Source organism: Pleurodeles waltl, chromosome 12 (assembly GCF_031143425.1).
Source record: "Pleurodeles waltl isolate 20211129_DDA chromosome 12, aPleWal1.hap1.20221129, whole genome shotgun sequence".
Taxonomy (NCBI): Eukaryota; Metazoa; Chordata; class Amphibia; order Caudata; family Salamandridae; genus Pleurodeles; species Pleurodeles waltl.
This window is the reverse complement of record NC_090451.1, coordinates 530,517,928-530,537,624: the sequence shown is the minus strand read 5'-3', so window position 1 is coordinate 530,537,624 and position 19,697 is coordinate 530,517,928. Positions and strand designations below refer to the sequence as shown.

The following is a 19,697-nucleotide window of genomic DNA, read 5'->3' as shown; positions in this document are numbered from 1 at the left end:
TGGTAGGGTATACTTATCCCACAGACACTGTATGTCGGAAATTAGGTTTTTTTAACGTAGAAGGTAGAGGAGTACTTCCAAGACAACCAACTCATATTCATAAAGTTTGATGGGAGAGTTGCTACTTTTTACATACAGTAAATACTGAGTAGGAGTTTCAACAAATAAACAATATCTATTCACAACTTTTTTAAATTTCACATTTTCTTCGTTGTGAAGCAAAGAGACTAAGGGTTTCTATACCAGTTTGGATATGAGAAACTGTGTCACAAATTTGAGGGACATCCCACCTGCCTTTCTGTCAAGTAGCCCATATCTTTTTGCACTTGTAATAAGGTAGACAAAATATATTTGTGACGTTTGTGATGGTGTAATCCATGCGCAAAACTCTAAATCAGAACCTAAATAACAATAGGGGGGAGTAAAAGTGATTTGTGGGGCACCACGGTACGTCCTCCCAGGTGAACATGACATACCCTAGGTACGATGTCAAACTAAGATTCTTCTTCCATGCAAAGATTGGCTTACTATGAGGGATGGGTCCCCTGTCTTGGGTAAAAAAGGATGCTGCCCCTTCACCCACATATAGTGGAAAGCTTCAACATCAGGATTACTCCTCACCAGCATGGAAGGGGCACCTCAATGCAACCTGAGGGACACAGATCTGTAGGTATTTCATGTTCCCTATGGAGGACCTACTGTGGCACTTCAAAAATACCTTTTACCCTTCATCCCCTATTGTTATGATGAGTTTGACTAACCTCTCACTTACCAAAATGGCTGAAATAAATACTTTAGCATTCACTGATGAAACACCCTCCTTACTAGGACAAACCAATAAGAAACGTACTCAGCCTTGTAGATAAAAGGCATGGCTAAGCTACTTTGAAAACATAACCGATCACAGCACATTAGGGAGCTATATTGGCCGAATATCTGGAGAGACAACAGCACCTAAGGGCTTAATAGTGACCGACAAACCCAGGACTTTCTTGGAGATCAAGTGTTCAGGAAAGAATGGTCATATATGTCATGGAAGCACAGTAGTGACTGGCTGGTGTTAATTACCAACGCTGCGAAAAGAATATCTGACACCATGCTCATATAAATTCTTGAAAAAGAATGAAATATAAAAACAATAGTACAAATCACAACATATTAGAGATATGCTGAAATGGCATACTTCCTGTTGGAAAAGGTATTTTCACCACTCTGCCTTTCCCGCTGACCTAAGTTACGTCTGTCATATCTGATGTCTCCCCTCTGTCCACTGTAGCGCATTACTTTTACCCTGATCAGGGAAGAACAATATCTTACATTACCTCTGTTGTAAGCTTACACTTAACAAAGGATAAGGCTTGGTTAGCATTGACTGCGACAAGGCAAACATTTATACTTTGAGACAACACCTTTTGGTTTGTTGTGATAACACTTGTGGTGGTGTGTAAATTGGTGGTTAACGTCACTACGGGCAGCCGACACCAAGAGTAAGTATATTACTCCATACTGTGATAGCATACAAAACAAGTAAAGATACAAGTAACTTGTGTGGTTAAATGTATTTAATCATCTTTTGGTCTGACCCCATAGGAAAGTATCCAAGGTCCAAGACATCCACCTGTATTCCACATGCACAGGGTTTTGCTTTTCACTTTTGATTCCTTGCATACTGCAATATGCATCAGGTAGAGAATATGAGGAAGTTAAGGAAAAGGGGTCCACTTCGGTCCTGAAGAGCGTGCTGCGACCAACAGGTAAGATTAGCATGGAGAGAAACCCGCTGACCAACAAGTCAGTATGGAGGGAGGTTTGCTAAAGGAAAACTCTTACCTCTCCAAAGTGTCTTAATGTTATGCATGTCTTACTGAAGCTTAAGAATAGCTTTTTCAATATAAAAGCCAAATGATTTGCTTTCCCAATGCTCCTTAATCTTCGAAGGCACAAGGCGCATGCCATGGCACCTTACCTCGCGTGTTGGTGGCCATGTCGGCCACTTTCTGGAAAGCATCCAAGAAGGCAACTGCGGCAAGCACAGTGGTCCTGAAAGGAAGACAGAAAAGGGTCAGGTGAAAAGAGGTACAGCCGGAGGAAGATGGAAAAGTGAGACATTACGTTATTTAGCTGAAGCCTCATTGAGACCTGGCCATACAAAAACACGTGTGACTCTCAAGACACAGCAGAAACATGTAACTAAAGAATCATGAACCAGAACCTCCTTCATAAACTCAGGAGACCAGTACAGACTAAGGGATTCCTCTTTCTGCAAAAAAACAATTAACGCCTTACCCCTACCCGCCTCTTCTTACCTGGTAGTAAAATTATCTGATAATGTCCTGTCTGACAGAAGCAGAGCCTGACGCCAGCACACTGAGTGTGGGAGGCCCTTCAGCAGGCCTGTAGTCGGGCAACACTGAGGAAGCACCCATTAACTGACACCCGACACTCTATGAGAGCACCAGAGACTGAAAAGCCCCCCTCCTTTACCTGTGGGATATCATCAAATACTGAAGAAGGCACTGCTGTTTGATACCAGCATAGACTTTGGAAGACCACTCTAGCTGTGTGATACCAGCACAGAGCGAGGGAGAGTATTTTATCAGGCACATGAGTAATCCTCTTTATGACCCGAGAACAAGACACAAAGCTGTACTACCCAGCAAAGCAGCGCTGACAAACTGTTCCCTTTTTAGGACGCAGCTTACCAGACAGCGCAGCTGTCTGGTTTGCTAAAGACATCTTGGGGACATTCAGACAACTGATAAGGGAATGCATTCTGCCCGCTTGTGGTTTGTAACTCTAATTTTCTTACTTTCAGTTTGCTGGCTTTATGTGTTTTAGGCTATTGAACTTGCTTGTACCTTTCCTTGCCAAAACCCTATGTACAGTATCCTTTCACGTGTTTCCTTTCTGTAAACAGGTCTGTAAATCTAGTTCTTATCTCATCATATTTGCTGGACATTCAAAAACCGAGGTGAAATGTCATGCTCTGTCTACCAAGGGTGCTTGTTTACTTTTCTTTCTCTGACTTCAAAGTGAGAGGATTTATGTAACAATCTTCCTGGATACTGATGGGCAGGAAAGAGTTTTTTTCTAGCACATAACAACATTTAAATGAACTGAAGCATTTCAGAATATATCAGAATTAGGAATGCAATGAAGCACTCTTCACCACTGTTCTCTACACCACTTGCGTCTAGGACACACTAGTCACTCTGCACAACTCCACTCTACGCCACTGTACTCCACACCACTCTGCAACACTGCATTCTAAACCACTTCACTCTATGCCAATACACTCTTCACCAATACACTTTACACTGTAATGCTCAACCCTATGGCCCTGCTCTCTACGCTAATCTACTGTATGTCAATCCATTCTACTCTGCACCACTGCACTGTATGCCACTGCACTCTACATCACTTCACTCTAATCCCATTACACTTTATGCCACTTTACACAACTGCACTCTACCCTGCACCACTCCACTCTACGCCACGTCACTTTACTCTATGCCACTGCACTCTACACCACTCTGCTCCACACCATTCTACTCTATGCCACTGCACTCTATGCAAATCTACTCCTAACCACTGCATTCTGTGCCAATGCACTCTATGCCACTCGACTCTACTATGTACCATTGCCCTTTGCATCAATCATCTCTACGCCACGCCACTCAGCGACACTCCACTCTGCCCCACTCTACTTTGTTCCACTCCACTCCACTCTGTGCCACTCCATCTACTATGCACCACTTTAACCTTCACCACTGCATTCTGTGACGCTGCATTGTACGCCACTGAATTCAATGCCACTACACTCAATGCCACTGCACTCTACGCCACTATACTCTGCAACACTCCAATGCATTCCACACTAGTCCACTCTACTCTATGCCACTCCAGTGAAATCACTCCAGCAACTCCACACTATGCCACTCCAGTATACAACACTCTCTGCCACTTCACTCTACAACACTCTACTCCAATCTTGGACAATCCACTCTACAAAACTTCATGCCACTAACTTTTAGCCATGCTGAACGGTAGCCACTCTAGTGTACAACATGGCAAAGCCAATAGTTCTTGCATAGGCGAGATCTACTGGCTTTGTCAATGCATGTTAATCTTGAGGGTCAGGCCTGGCAGCTTGTGCATGATGATTGAAAGAGTCACTGTTTACACCTTACACTTACAGAAACCACCATTGACTGAGGGTGACAACTCACCAGCTATCAGACCCAAGGTTACCGGAAGGCTCACCAATCAGTGTCTCAAGGAGACATAGTTAAAGAAAGAGGCACAACTCTTATCTTAGAGGACGGACAATTACAACAAGAGACCCTGCCATCACTTTTTTCACAACGTACGTCTACACCGACAGTGACTCTTCACTCTATACAGGAACTTCCCTTGTCCATCAGAAGAATATAAACATCCATAAAAGTCAGAAAATGTGAACATGAAGGTTCTCATTGAAACAGTACTCAATCGTGGTGCATTCTTTAAAAAAACAATAATTATATGATGCTTCCCCAAATGTGACCACCCACTTGTGTATTCACAGGGCGCGATACCTGATTGCTCCCTATGCTACTCTGGAGCAGAGTGAGGCTAAGTGCCTCATAGTGCTGCTGCAACGTCTAGTCACTTCTGCTTTAGTGCATGCCATGCCGTCAACTGAGGGATCCGTTACTAAAAACCTAGATTCTTCTTTGGAAACTTGAATCTCCTCTTTCCACAGAGGAACCAAACAACTTATGTCCATATTACTGGACCAAGGGCAGAGCAGAAGAAACATAGAAAAACCTCTGTCCTAAATGGACTCGTAAACCATTAGGCACCTATTGCGGCCGGTGGGCCAGAAATTCAGCTTAAGGGACCTTCAGATTGGGTTCTAAACCTAGGAAGTTAGGGGTAGTTTGGGATTCTAAAATTGAATAGGTAAACCTAGCTTTATATACTAGAGCAAAGCATCGTGGGTCATGACCAAGGCTGCCCTCAGGAGCATTAACAGGCCACGCGGCTCCTCATGCGCTCATGGAACTCCATTATGTCCCCCTCTATCCAGATGTATCACAAGCAAGCAGCTGAATCAGAATATTAGTAGTCAACTGACCCATCAATTGATTTCTCAAGAGGACTGCTACAATTGTGCCATGCTCCCTTCCACAAAACGGTGGTTCAGCCACAAGATCTTCGGTCTTCAAAGTCCGGTTTCAGTGAGCAAAGGTTGCTCACTGGTTAGAGAGTGGCAGTGGGCAAAGAGTGGCAATGGGCTGGAATGAAGCCATTGGTATAGACTTTTGCATTTCTACACATTTTGTTTTAATGTCACTCCTTAAGAGCAAAAGGTATGCCTAGGTGTGAGTCCTATGCTTGCTGTGCGATAGGATCCAAGGAGCAGCCCAATCAGGAAGCAAAACAAGGCAGCTTATGTTCCCGTTCAGAGGAGACATGGCCAACCATTTCGGGCTGAACTGAGTCCCTTATGGCAGGACGAAGTTGATTTGCATACTGTTGCTTCATGTCTGGAGTGGCACAGTGAGCAAAGAATCAATGGCTGGGAATGCGGCCTTTAGAGACTATTAGTGACTGAAACTTCTGCGAGAATTACACCCCTCCGCTTTTGTTGTTTCAAGGACTAGAATGGGGTGCACGCACGCCAATCCTAAAATGCTCGTCTTGAGGAAAATGTTCTTCTCAACCTTAAGTAGTCCTATTGTGGCAACGGCACCAGAGCTGTAAACCAAGGGGTGTTTTACTTTATAATCCTTGGCCAGCACGTGTTTTACGAATTTGTCGCGTTCTTCGGGTCACAGAATGTAATATCACATACACTGTATCACAGCCATAAAACCAACATGTACATAAACAATAGTACAGTTCGTAAAATTATTTCTGCTTTCAGAAAAATTAACACATTCTTACAGACATATAATCAGTCTAATTACATACTCTCGTAATTAGCATGACCTTGCCATGTATCCAAAGTCTGAAGGGTTATATTATCAACGTATTCAAAAACACTATGAAATGTATATTGCAAGACCGTTCTCAAGGGTATACAGGGCCGGCTTTAGCCCTGGTGGCACCCTCTGCGACACTCTTATTTGGCGCCCCCACCTATAGTGCTTATTTTGTAAATAAAAACGAGCCCTACAGCAACTCCCTACCCCTTCAGCTCCCTATTGCAGCTTCCTGCTTTTTCCCTTAGTGACGCCTTTTCGTATTCTACTCCTCTGTCTTTCCCATACTTGTTTTTTGCTCGCAGCAAATGCCTGATGCAGAAAAATTACTGCCTGCCCTCAAAAATAAGTGTCGGTGCCCCGCAGCGGAAACCACTGGCTCAAATTACGCACTGCACCCACCCCATGACCACCTCCTCAAAGTCCCTAACTACCACCCGTAAAATGTGACCCTCGTATCTTCATAGCCCCCCTTTGCATCCATGAATTTGTTTTAAAGCGCTTGTAAAGGCTGGCTTTACTAATCCACTCAGCTATCCACATAAAATATAGTTCTGTCCTTTGCTGCAGGGATATCAACCCTCTATGCTACTTTATGGCGAGTCCAAGCTGCCACTAGACAAAACTCTCATCTCTCTCCCTAGCAGGAACAATAATCACAAGAGGTATCTTAACATTTTAATTGATTCCTGAAGGCTGGACACACAGAACGTTTCAGCAGGTGCTTTTAAAATGCAAGTTTTAAACTTATTGCTAAGCACAGTGTCCACCTTAGTTCAGCGCCTGCCAATCCAGGGCAGCACTCGGGGCAGCTGCACCACCCTAAAGCCAGCCCTGAGTGTATACACAGTTAACTATTTAGCAATGATTCAACTGCATAACTAAGTATTGGCAACGAGCCTGAGAGTTTCTAATTTTTATATCTTACATGACGGAACATTCTTCTGTTCATAATCATACACTTCTTACTGCAGAGCTGAAAAACGTAGTATGTATGAAGTAAGGGTCATTTCTTAGAACACCCATAGCACAGAGATACGTCATTTTTTTAGCACGGGTTTGCAGACTAGATCAGTTGCAGCTGGTGTTGGGGCAAAGTGGCGGTGCGGCACAAAACAAAAAAGATAGACACACAAAAAAATATTTTAAAAAATCGTACCTTCCGCATCGCCGCTTCGTCACTATTCTGGCTCCACTGCAGGCAGGCACAGGCTCCCAGACTGCCCTGCAGCCAATCCTAACGCTGCTCTCATAGTGCTGGCAGCAGGAGACCTGGGCAGGATTGGGCTGTGTGCCCTCGATTTGCGCTCTTAGACAGACTTTGAGCCTCTGCCTGTCTCCAACCTGGCAACGCAGCTCGGGTTGGAGACACCTCGGTGCACATGTCGGTTTGACCGTCCTGAGCCGCTGGCTGAAGCCACAGGTACACTGACAACAGTGCACCGATCACTCCCCCTCGTGCCTGTCATCCCCACGGCCCTACCCCTAGAAAAATAAAACCATAATAAACATGGTTTATTATTGTTTTATTTTTTATGTTTTGCAGCTGCTGCTGGTGGGGTGGGGGTGCGACGCCACTGGACTAGATAACTTAAGAGCACATGGAGTTGAATGTAGTAGGTTGGTACCACAGAGCTGAAAAACGTTGTTTCCACGAGGTATCAGCCATTTTTGGAATGCCCGAAATACAGCGATCTGCCATTTTATAATACGGATTACAGACTCCCTGAGTGTTTGCATCATACAGTCGAATACAGTCTGCACCAGTGGAGTTATAGAACACTCCCTTACATGAGGTAGGATCTATTTTGAAACGCCCTTAAAGGTATAGACATTCTGTAGCTTGAGATTGCAGACTCTTATTTGGAATGGCGCTATTCCAGTAACAGCTCTAAACCTAACGGTAAAGAGAGGGAGAAAATAGAAGCACATAGCTGAACAGGGTATATATATATATATATATATATATATATATATATATATATATATATATATATATATATATTATTTAGAATATCTGTCATATTAAGTAGATTTTTTTAATTTGTTTTGCAGAAGATTGGCATGAAATAAGAAGGAACACTACGCAGCAATAATATATGAAGACATCTTGAAAATAACTCGAAAAACGAAGGTTTTTCTGACTATACAACATCTTTAGAGCTAACATTTCCTAAACAAACGTATAACGTAAGTAGTGCTTTTATGAGTTTAGGGTTAGGTTAAGGTTAGGCCAGATACATCTTGGAGGGGAGTATCAGTGAATATAGCTACTATATTTCGTTCCAGGGAGATGTACCCTGAGTGTGACTATAAGCGATTATTTTGTATGTTTGGATGTGACGCCTATTAATAAGTTTGGAAAACACGAGGTACCGCGGTTCTCGGGCAGTGGAGACGACACTATCTCAACAGTCGGTGTCTGAAACCTGCCTCATTGCTGGATAAAGGCTCCCACTATAGGCCAAGCGGACTGTTTCTATTCCTCCTGTTCCCGAAGGATCCAAAGCTTCACTCTATGAATCTGAGAACGAGCGAGGCCTGCTATGGTTGTGCGCAAAACAACTTTCCCAAAACAGTCGAGTTTCAGGATCTTCTAAAGAGAAAATACATTGAGTGACCGCACTCACTCCTTAAGAAAGCCTTCCAGGATCGAGGCCATGACTTTGTACATTTCCAAGCCTTCCTGGATTCTCCCAAAATATATCATACATACAATTTTGCTCTTACGTCCACAAATAAGATTGGCCTGCAGGAAGAGGGATCTAACCCGCTATCTTTGCAATAGAGAGGAGTTTTTACTTTCTTTAAATGGATGGCGGTGTTCCTGGGGCCACTAGAACACTTACGACATTCAGGGAGTCTGCTCCACCCAGAGTCACCCTTTCCACAGATCCAATCAAGTGATTATCCCATTGGGGCTTGATGCCTCTTGACCCGCTGGGTGGAAAGTGCAGATCCAACATCTCCATACATGATAAGGGAAGTTCTATACCACCTTGTCCTTTATGGTCTAGATCATGCAAAGAACTACTAGTCATCTATGTACAGGGCACGAGTATAGGGTTTGCATAAAGCAGGCCCAGCTATTTATTATACTTGTACTACATGAAGCTGAACAACATGCAGCTGTATTTCAAGCCAGCCACTAAGGGCCTTTGCTGCATCTGGAGGTGGGAGGAGTGGGCTACACTGGGTCCTAAGATGGCAGCTGGGACTTGGCACTTCCAATTTGGCTTCCAACTTCTTGCGATGTGTACGGCTCTCAAGCATTGATGGCTCACAGCACCAAAGGGGTTGATGCACGCAGTGCTTAATTTGTAAAACAACGTAAGTGCCATGGCCCTCGTCAGGAAGCCACTACAGCTTGCACCGCTGATTACCTCGAACATGTCACTTAGGGAGGAGGCAGCAGTGCAACTGGTCTGTATTGTAGCCCTCTGTTTCACGGGTGATACCCTTAGGGGACCGCCCTGGCCTAATATCTGTGAACTAGCAAACCTACTACTGGTGTAGCTAAACTATCACCTAACCAAGCTTCTGCTAGTACCACCAAGGCATCAAAGAAGAAAAAAAGGGGACTTTTTCATGCCTTGTGCTGTAATCCCAGGAACAGCCATGGATGGCTACAGAAGAAGGGGGTCTAAGCCAGGGGAAATTGGCTTTGCTCAGCCTACTGCAGCCATACCCTCAGACATAGCAGAAAAGAATGGTAAGATTAAAATGGTCGTTCAAAAAGTGGAGAAAACACTGGAACGCCTAGGAATATTCTGGAGTTGAAGCAGGTTCCTGAGAAAATGTAGGACAAGTTGCGTTCCTGGAGTCCATTAAGTCAGCATCTGCAGCAGAGGTGAAGGAACTAACCCCCTTCAACCAGTGTGCCACAGAGGCTGTGACAGAACTGGGTACCACACTGCTGCTGGGAAATCCATTGGAGATTCTGCCTCACTCCCTGCCTGCAGGGATGGACGCTACATTACGAAAGCTGCTGCAAGTGCAGCAGGACAGTTGTCCAGTGCTCTGGAATACCCACAGGTTGCCTTCCAGATACCAGGCAAGGGAAACTTAAAGCAGGAGTCACTATGATGGTGACAGTACAAACAAAGGACTGGAAGGATCAATTTCTCTGAACTACAAAACAAAGAAAGCATTAACAAAGACAACGTGTCTGGATTGGCTGTCAGCCTCTTTGTTTTGTCAACGCTTGCTTTGTTTTGCCATGTTTTGAGTAAAACGTCATTTGTAGCAAAGCTGTTAGGCCCCCACCGTTATAAAAAATACACAATGGCTAAAAGCAAAAAACAGAATACTTTTTTGGTTTAAAGAAGCACACATTGCCTTGCACATCCTGCCACTTGAAAGGAACAACATTGTGTGAATGTGTTCTTTGAAAAAATGCAGAATGATGTCACTCATGGTAAAGTCAGCCAATGGCTGAAGTGGGCAAAGCTACTGCCCCATACTGTATGCTGTGGTGAGAGGAAGATAGATGTGAATGACATAACAACAAACCAATGGATGAAGAGGGCTAGCAGAAAGCCCCAAAGTAAGTATTTTATAGATATCAGTTAGTGAAATCAAAAGGTTCTGGCTAATTTAAATTCTAAAAACATGATAATAGTTGACAGATGACGTTGTTGTTCCAGCCTGAACTGGGTGCTGGCGCACTGGTGCAGATGAAAGCACTGATGGGAGTGAAGAAGGAGACAGGTGCATCATTGCGTAGAGCTTCAGTGGGCTTCCCAGATCGACTGTGAGAAGAACACAACTGGGGTGGGAGGGGTACATTTTCTCAAAGACTGTCCCAACCAGGGCTTACTTGAATGGCTCAGACTTGGACGCTATTTGAAAGAGGTTCTGGACAGACTAAGGAGATTATTTGCAGTTTGACAAACAGGCTATTCCAACCCAACCGTGGTGGAGTACCCTGTCTGCCGAACTCTAGATTTGTCAGCTCTATTTACAGACCACGAAAGCAAATATACGACCCCTACAGGCTGTGAGAAAGCTAATTCCTAGGGTGACAGGGTCATTTTAAACATATCCCAACTTTAGGAGTTTGTTTTTGAAAAACATAATATTCTGCTTTTCAGACACACAGAATATATCGCTTGCATGGAAAAGCTTCAGTGCATTCAGAGGCGCTACTTTGGTGGCGTCTCCTCTCAAAACGCACAGATATTTTCTCCAGTCATTTGGAGATCTCTAAATATGGCAGGCGGTCGTCTGCAAGGGCCGCAGAATATGTCTCGCCACTGCCATGGCAGAACGAATTAAAACCCAACTCTAATAAATCCCTAGATTCTTAGTTCTGAGAGGCAGAGGTTGTGTTGGGGTACAGAGACATTATGGGGTCTAGGGAACCAGCTGTAGAAGGATTAAGGGCAAAGAGAACTTGCCTAGAAGAGCATGGACTGCTGATCAATTATGACAAATGCAAGTTGGTGACTCAACAGAAAATGTTCCTCATTGGGGCACTGTTCAAAACCAAGATAAGAATGGTTTTCCTCCCAGAAGAGAGAACAGAGCAACAAACAACTGCTCCGATGTCTCGCTTATACCTACAGAAAACTCCAGCACATCTGTGGTTCAGGGTCCAAGGACATATGGCTTTGTGAGTGTTCCTTGTACACCTAAGACCCCTTCTGATCCACCTTCTAAAATACTGGACGGTTTGGGATTAAGAAATTCTGGTAACTTTTCAGATAAACAACTACTACAGTGGTGATTGAATCCAGGCTCTCTCAGTAAAATGGTTTCCTATCCATCCTCCCTCACATGTGGTGATATCAATGAATGCCTGTGAGAACGGACGGGGAGCAACCTGCACATGTGGAATAGCTCTCGGGAGGCAGTTTCTCAGAGAGAGTCAGAAATCCTCAAACTAGAGAGAAGTTCCACCGGACATAAGTGCACTTTTCAGCCAATCATCTACAATCAACATGCGCCAACCAGACAGACAACACCAGACCTATGTCTTATATAAACAGACAAGGGGGTAAAAGATCTGGTTGCCCCCCTCCCCCCCACCACCCTCCAAATCTGGTTGCTCAGCAGATAGAAGGCTCTGGAGAAAATAGAAAATCATCTACTGTCTCTGAAAACAATTTAAAAGAGGGCATTGAGAATGTTACAGCAGATCTCCTAAGCAGGGTGTTTTGTTAATCTTAACATCTATTTCTTACAACACAGGTGTCCTCTCTAATACACAAAGTTTGAGAAGCATTTCAAAGACCTCTTTGCCCCCCAAGAAGATACTAAACTCCTGAGATTATTTTTACTCTTTCCTGTACAAGGAATCTTGGGAATTCACACCCAATCTTTACCTTGGCTTCCTCAACATGCCTAAGCTTGCCCACCTATTCCTCTTATCCCTCAGGTGCTGCTCAAGATTCATAAAGCCGCAGCAAAGCTGATTGTAGTGCTTCCTTCTGACCATGCTGCTGTTGGTTTCCTCACTGGTGATAGCTCCTCATTAGAAAATTCCATCCTCGCCTTGTCTTTTGTGAGTACCGGGCTGTCTTCCTCTGTCAAACTGTCTCTGTCAGTCTGGAAGGTAAGTGGGTTGGGCTTCAACATAAAGGAATCCCTGAACATCTAGCCCAGATTTTACAGGGATCAAGATGCCCAGCCACACTGAAATCAAACTCCAAACATTCCCTGTGATTCTGGCCTCCAGTTTTTGCTTAATGGATTTCAGAAAAGCCGGTGAGAGCTCAATGGTCTGCGATCAGAGAATTCTGAGAACCTTGGTGAAGTTTTGGAAGGGATGACCCTCTAGTGATGAGATCATTAAAGAGTTTCTGTTTCTACACTTTCTAATAGACCTTCTGTAACACTTTGGGATATTCCCTTACTTTTAGAGGTTGTGGAATGTGGTTCCTAACTTCAGTAGATCTTAAATATTTAACCACAGTGTTGTCTTTTTTGGTGGCAATGACATCTGCTAGAAGGACTGGAAAACTTGGTGTTGTCTGTATACTGGAAAATTACATCATGTGTTAAAACCTAATCCGTCTTGTCTTCCTAAAGTTGTACTGAGGTTGCATAAAGAGCAAAAACATTTCTTACCTACTTTCTTTTCTTCTCCCATTTCAAAAAAGGACAAAAGGTTACACTTAAGGGAGGTTAAACATCCCCTTTTTATCTGGATCGCTCCAGGATGTACAAAAAATCTGAACATTTTTTTAAAGTTTCAGTAGTTCGAATCAGGGTCACAAAACATCCAATATAACTGCAACTCGATGGATTCGTTCCACTATTTTTATGTTGTACACTTTCTCTTAAGTTATTATTCAGAAGGAATACAAGGTATATCTACCACAGGAAGGAGTCACTACTCGCAGGGTGGATGCACAGGGAGTTCACTTGAATGACACATGCCGAGATGCATCATTGGCTTCTTCTGACCCATTTGTATTTGTGTTTATTAATTAATAGCTCTTTATTGGGTTTATTCATTTACATCAGTATACAACTGTATATTTTACAACACTCTTTACATGAAAGGATTGTCCAACAGACTAGTGTAGCTGCCCAGTCGACAAAACAGCTTCAACATTGAAAATCATTAAGGTTCAGAAATTTACAAGTGCATTTACCATGCAGAGCTGCTGAGCCACACTCTTGTCCTGGTAAATGGGCTCACGCAGCAGTGAGTATCAGTCAGTGTACAGTGTATAAGCTAGGCTAGCTGCAGAGCAGTACATGATGTCCTGAAGGATGCAAGAATATGCACTCTCGGGCTATTTGACTTTATGGCAGCCTGTCGTCGGACTTGGTGGCTAGGGGCAGCAGGACAGAGTTCCACCCATCTGACATGTTTGTTAAACATTATTGTAAACAGAATGTGAAATCTGAAGGTCATTGATGAAGGGGTTTTGAATTCTGCAATTTCATTATGACAACATCTAAGTCATTCTCATTTATTAATGGGTGTATCATAATTAAGGTATTGGTGATCTATAATGTTGGCAAATTGAAGGCCAGTGTGGGTTTGGTATACTCAAAAATAATGGCGATTGCCGGGAAGGTCGCTTAGTTACATGGACAGACAATCCTCGCTAGCCACAAGACCCTAGCGTACAGGGACAGTTCGTACTGAGCAGTTACTGGGCCCATGGTTAACGTGAGAGTCTGTTTCACCAGCTACATAATCAGGAATTACAGAGAGATTCTCCACTTTCTAGGAAGCCAAGATTAGAGGACGTGTCGCTACTCTCTAGCCACAGGACGCATAGTTATAGGGAGAGTCACTATCTACAGGCCAGAGGACCTGAAGTTCCGGGGAGTCACTTCTCATGGGCTACAGAACACAGGGAGAAGAGTCAATGCTTGCCAATGACAGGACCTGCGTCTGCAGGGAGGGTACTCACCGGAGCTGGGAGTGCAGCTTTGTGGCCTTTGAATTGAAGTCTTCCCAGATGGGGTATGAGCTCTGAAAGAGAGAGAAAGGGACAGAGTGAGTGTGAGTGAGATCAGTTACACAGTTCATTCCACATAGTGAACCGACTCTAGGCCCTGATCCCAGCCCGCCCAGCCTTTATGCTAATAAACAGAGGTCTTTTAGCAGCTCTGGATCTTTCTGTGTCTCGGGTCGAAGAAATGGGTAATACATTCCAGATAATTGGGCCTTGGAACAAAAATCCCTCCATCAGTAGCAAGTTTCTATTTATTGGAGCAAATATGACTCTGGGAGCTGATCTGAAATGACGCTGCGGGATTCGCTCATTGACTTTACTATCGGTGAATGGTGGTGGAGACACACTTATCATCCGCAGGGAAAACCCTACACTCCTTGCACACCACACCGACTTACAGGGGCAGGGCACGTAAACAGACACACCCCCCCAAGTCACTCCCTGGGTCAAACTCACAACTGAAGACAACCTAAGCGACAAGTGCTGAAGTGACTGGTGAGTGTGTGCTATGTAAAAAGTTTGCAACATGTCATAACATGCATACGTAGATCACACATGGCAGTTTACATGTGATTGAAGCTGAGAGAGGGATCTTGTGGAGAGATGGTGAGCTCCACAGTGAACCCTCTCCAAGACTCATAGGTGAGGGAAGCTTTTGATGTGTGCACGGTCCCATGCCCTTCAACGTTTTCAGGTCTACTGTGCACATAAATGGCGAACATACAGTACCACAGGTTGGAAAATACACCGACAAGAAAGGTGTGGTACAGCAACTGTAAGCGTTGATAGACAGCGATGAGATATCTGCTCGGGTTAAACTTCTGCCTCCCTGTGGTGGAGATATTTAGTCCTCGGCTGAAGAAGGCTTCACTTACTGCTCAATTTATAGGCATGACATTCACTCCCTGCATGATGTACCAAATTCCATATAAGTGCAGCAAGTCTTCACTCTCTATGTGATGCAGAGGTGTTTACTCTGTGTGATGCAGACACCTTCCCTTCTCTGGCGTGCAGAGATATTCACTCCTTCGTTGATGCAGAGACAGTGGCTTCTTGTGTGTGCAGTGCACATTCTTCTTTGATGCATATTTTCAGTCCCTGAGGGATGCAGAGTCGTTCCCTTCTTTATTGTGCAGGCATTCACTCCCCGTTCGAGGCAGTGAACACTCTTCTGTGATGCATTCACTCCTGTGTGATGCAGAGACATTCCCTCCCTGTGTGATGGAGACATTCATTTCTCTATGATGCAGAGGCATTGTTTGCGTCATGCAGATGCATTCACTACCTGTGTGATGGAGACATTCAGGGGCATATTTATACTCTGTTTGCGCCGAATGTGCGTCAAAATTTTTGAGGCACATTCGGCGCAAACACTGCCCCATATTTATACTTTGACTTCCGACCCCGCGGGCGTCAAAGTTCCACCATGTGCGTCATTTTTTAGAAGGGGGAACCGGCCTTGCGTTAATTATATGCAAGGTAGGCGTTCCCTTCCAAAAAATGACTTTAAGGCCTGTGCCCCATATTTATACTGTGATGTCATTTTGACACACAGGAGGGGGCAGGCCTTAAAAAACAGCGCCCAGCCTGATGGGCGCCGTTTTTTAACGCCTGGGTCAGGGCAGGGCGTTAAGGGACCTGTGGGCTCAGAAGGAGCCCAGAGGTGCCCTCCCATGCCCCCAGGGACACCCCCTGCCACCCTTGCCCACCCCAACAGGACACCCAAGGATGGAGGGACCCATCCCAGGGAAGTTAAGGTAAGTTCAGGTAAGTATTTTTTTTCGTATTTTTTTTGTGGCATAGGGGGGCCTGATTTGTGCCCCCCTACATGCCACTATGCCCAATGACCATGCCCAGGGGACATACGTCCCCTGGGCATGGCCATTGGGCAAGGGGGCATGACTCCTGTCTTTGCTAAGACAGGAGCCATTTCAATGGAGGTTGGGCGTAAAAAAAAAATGGCGCAAATCGGGTTGAGGCCAAAATTTTGCCTCAGACCTGACTTGCCCCATTTTTTGACGCCCAAGCTACATTTTCCCCTACGCCGGCACTGCCTGGTGTGAGTCATTTTTTTTGACGCACACCAGTCCGCAGCGCCGGCTAACGTCATCCAATAAATAAGGCGCCCGCATGGTGCTTTGGAATGGCGTTAGCCGGCGTTAAATTTTTTGACGCACAACTGCGTCGGCGCAGTTGTGCGTCAAAAAGTATAAATATGGGCCTCAATTCTGTATGATGCAGAGACAATGGCTCCCTGCACCATACAGCGGCATCACTACTTGTGTAATGCAGTGAACACTGTTCTTTGATGCAGACATTCTCTCCGTGTGATGAAGAGACATTCACTTCTCTATATGCAGAGACAATGGCTCCCTGCGTCATACAGCGGCATCACTACTTGTGTGATGCAGTGAACACTGTTCTTTGATGCAGACATTCTCTCCCTGTGTGATGAAGAGACATTCACTTCTCTGTGATGCAGAGACATTGTCTTCCTCCATCATGCAGATGCATTCACTACCTGTGTGACGGAGACACTTCTCTGTAAAGCAGACACATTGGCTTCGTGAGTCTTGCAGAGGCGTTCACTACCTGTGTGATGCATTCACTTCCTGTGTGATGCAGTGACGTGCAGTTGTCTGTAATGCAGTCACTCACTTCCTGTGTGAGGCAGTGACCTTCACTCATCTGTGATGTGGACATTCACACATGTATAGCGCAGAGAAATTCACTTCCTGTGTGATAGAGAAGCCTTCATTCCCTGTGTGGTGTAGAGGCATTCACTTCCTGTGCCATGCAGAGACATTCACTGTCTGTGTGATGCAGTGACGTTCTACCGTCTGTGTAATGCAGACATTCACTCTGTGTTGTGATGAGCTATTCACTTCCTGTGTAGTGCACAGGTGCCCCTCTCCTTTGTGAGACAAAGATGCTCACCCTGTGAAGCATTCACTCTTCATCGTACACAGACACAATTTACTCTCTCCATTCCGACTGTGGACTGGATGGCAAAGACCTGGTTAGAGCTCAGTATTAATACAAGGCCAGATATATTGGCCCCATTAATTAACGGAGTTTGTCCGCAGATACTCCCCTTGTCAAGACTGTGAAAGTGTACAATCTTCTAGTGCTTTTTAAGTAGGGCCCAAGTTTATAATGGCAGGTCCTGGCGAGGGTCAAACCATGTATTTTGATCTCCAGATACATTGGAGCTAGCCAACCTCAACGGGTTCTGTGCACTGTTGGTAAACAATGCTTTTGTCTTGGTACCGCTTGACTACAGGTGCGACCTATATTCAGGGTTAGCAATGGGGCAAGTGCTTAATTTGTAGCGAGGTAATGCCCGTGAGAGACTGCCTGAGTCTCAACTCTTCCAACCTCGGAGAGGAACATGCCTGTTAGGAAATCTCCTAACAGCCCGAAACAATAACATCTCCCATGTTACAGCCCTTTGTGGGAGAAGGTAGCCTTGTCTTTAGAAGGTCGCTACTTGGTTTCAATATATTTTATAACAGTGTATGGCAAGCAGTGTCCCCAGTAATGTCTCATTCTAAAAGTGCACAAAAAACAAAGCTAGTATCCTCAGATCCTGAATGTGCCTTCACAAGGAAACGGGTCATGAAATCAGAACCTCTGAATCCAAACCCCATGGCAGAACCTGCTATCTTCAAGAGCACTGCCGTAGGAGAGCACAGGTCATTCGGTATTTTAACTATAAGCCAGACTCATAGTCATCCAGAACTGCCCCACATTGTGATCTATACAACAATTAGCTTTTTTCAGCTCTGGTGTTAGCCAAGACCATTCGATTTTACTAAAATGGCTTGCATAGTATACTTATAGTAGTTTCTGTCTCCTATTTTCATCCATTGGCCTGTCTTTTTTTGTTTTTTGTTTTTTATAATGTGAACTGTGAACTTGGACCATGGGCATAAGAGCTCTTTATATGAACACCAGATCACAGAATACAAGGTTAGATTAACTTTTTAAGGTACAGGGAGATTTGTCGAGAATCACAGGAAGCTGAGCCAATGCAAGAATGCGAACAAGGTTCTGCAGATACAAAGACAGCAGCTCAGACCATTAGGCCACAACTCCTCCATTATTGAATCACTCATTTTTTCTTCCGTCAATTACAGCATGGCACAAAGAATCAGCCACTTTAGCCATTGACTAACTTCCTGTAGGGGACAGCATTCTGCCCTTTCATAATAAGTGTATCCACACACAAAGCACTTCAATGACAGTGTCTACTTTGGCGAGTGTGCTTTTTGATACCAAAAATTATTTTTGGTATTAGCCACCATTTTGTTTTTGTTTGATGATGCCTCAGCCACTTCCCCCACAAAGTTTTTGCAAACATCAGGACAAACCACCTGTTAACCAAGTCAAAACGTTTGCAACCAATGCCAGACCTACTGGCTTTGCCAGTGCTTGTCTGTTTCCAGTTTTTTACAGTGCAAACCAGGCCAGAGGGCAGTAGAGTGATTTACAAGAGAATCTAAGCTGACACATTGTTTCCTGTTAGCTACAGGGTGATTACATGGTTTGCCCAGAATGTTAAGCCAAGGAGGGGATGGAGCCTGGCTTTTCTATTGCAGGTTGTCAAATCAAGCTGTTTGGTTTTAGGTATTGCTACCTGGAGGATGGAAGCCCAGAATGATCCAGTTCTTGTCCCTGCACAATGACACAAGTGTGGCTGTGAGTGGATACTTTATTATTTTTCGTCACATAATAAAATGTGGGTTTTCTTTTGCAAGCATAATTGTTGCAGGGAGTCATATAATGAAACACCGTGCCTTATTGGGGGACACTAAAAAAGAAATAAAGAAATAAAGCTACAACAACAAATCGATAAAGTGAAATAAGACAAGCAAGAGTTTCTCAAACTAACAGCGAATGCATAGTTTAATCAATAGCGCATTCCAAACATTTAATCAGCAACTTCCTAATTGAAAGCATTTATTGTGTGGAAGTTTACTCACCACTTAGTAAATCATGCAGATGCCTAAATACCATGTGAAGGGCAGACACAAAAACAACATCTAACACTGGCAAACCCAATAGCCCTGGCTTTAATTTAATGTTACATAGTAAAGTGAAGCATTACAGGTAAATCCCATGGGAATAGATACTTATTGGTATGGAAGCAAAGAACTGAAGGAAATATTGCTCTAGGTTAAGGTCAGGTGACAGTTGCACAATCAAGCCAGACATAAAAAAACATGTAGGTTAATAACTGTCCTCCTCCCATCTGTGCTGGTGCCAGAGAAAACCAAGATACATTTCCTAATTATATAAGACACTT

The 19,697-nt window shown here is 44.2% G+C and overlaps 1 protein-coding gene across 9 annotated transcripts in view; it reads right to left on the bottom strand.

Moving 5' to 3' along the window:
• MTSS2 (MTSS I-BAR domain containing 2) overlaps nucleotides 1-19,697 on the bottom strand; it is a 309,369-nt gene that overhangs the window by 164,860 nt on the left and 124,812 nt on the right. For all 9 annotated transcript variants that reach the window (XM_069217485.1, XM_069217486.1, XM_069217481.1 and 6 more), the window contains exons 2-3: nucleotides 14,345-14,406; nucleotides 1,967-2,040 (exon numbers count right to left, since the gene is read on the bottom strand). In XM_069217485.1, coding sequence (XP_069073586.1) covers nucleotides 1,967-2,040; nucleotides 14,345-14,406 — 136 coding nt within the window. The remainder of the gene's footprint in view (nucleotides 1-1,966; nucleotides 2,041-14,344; nucleotides 14,407-19,697) is intronic.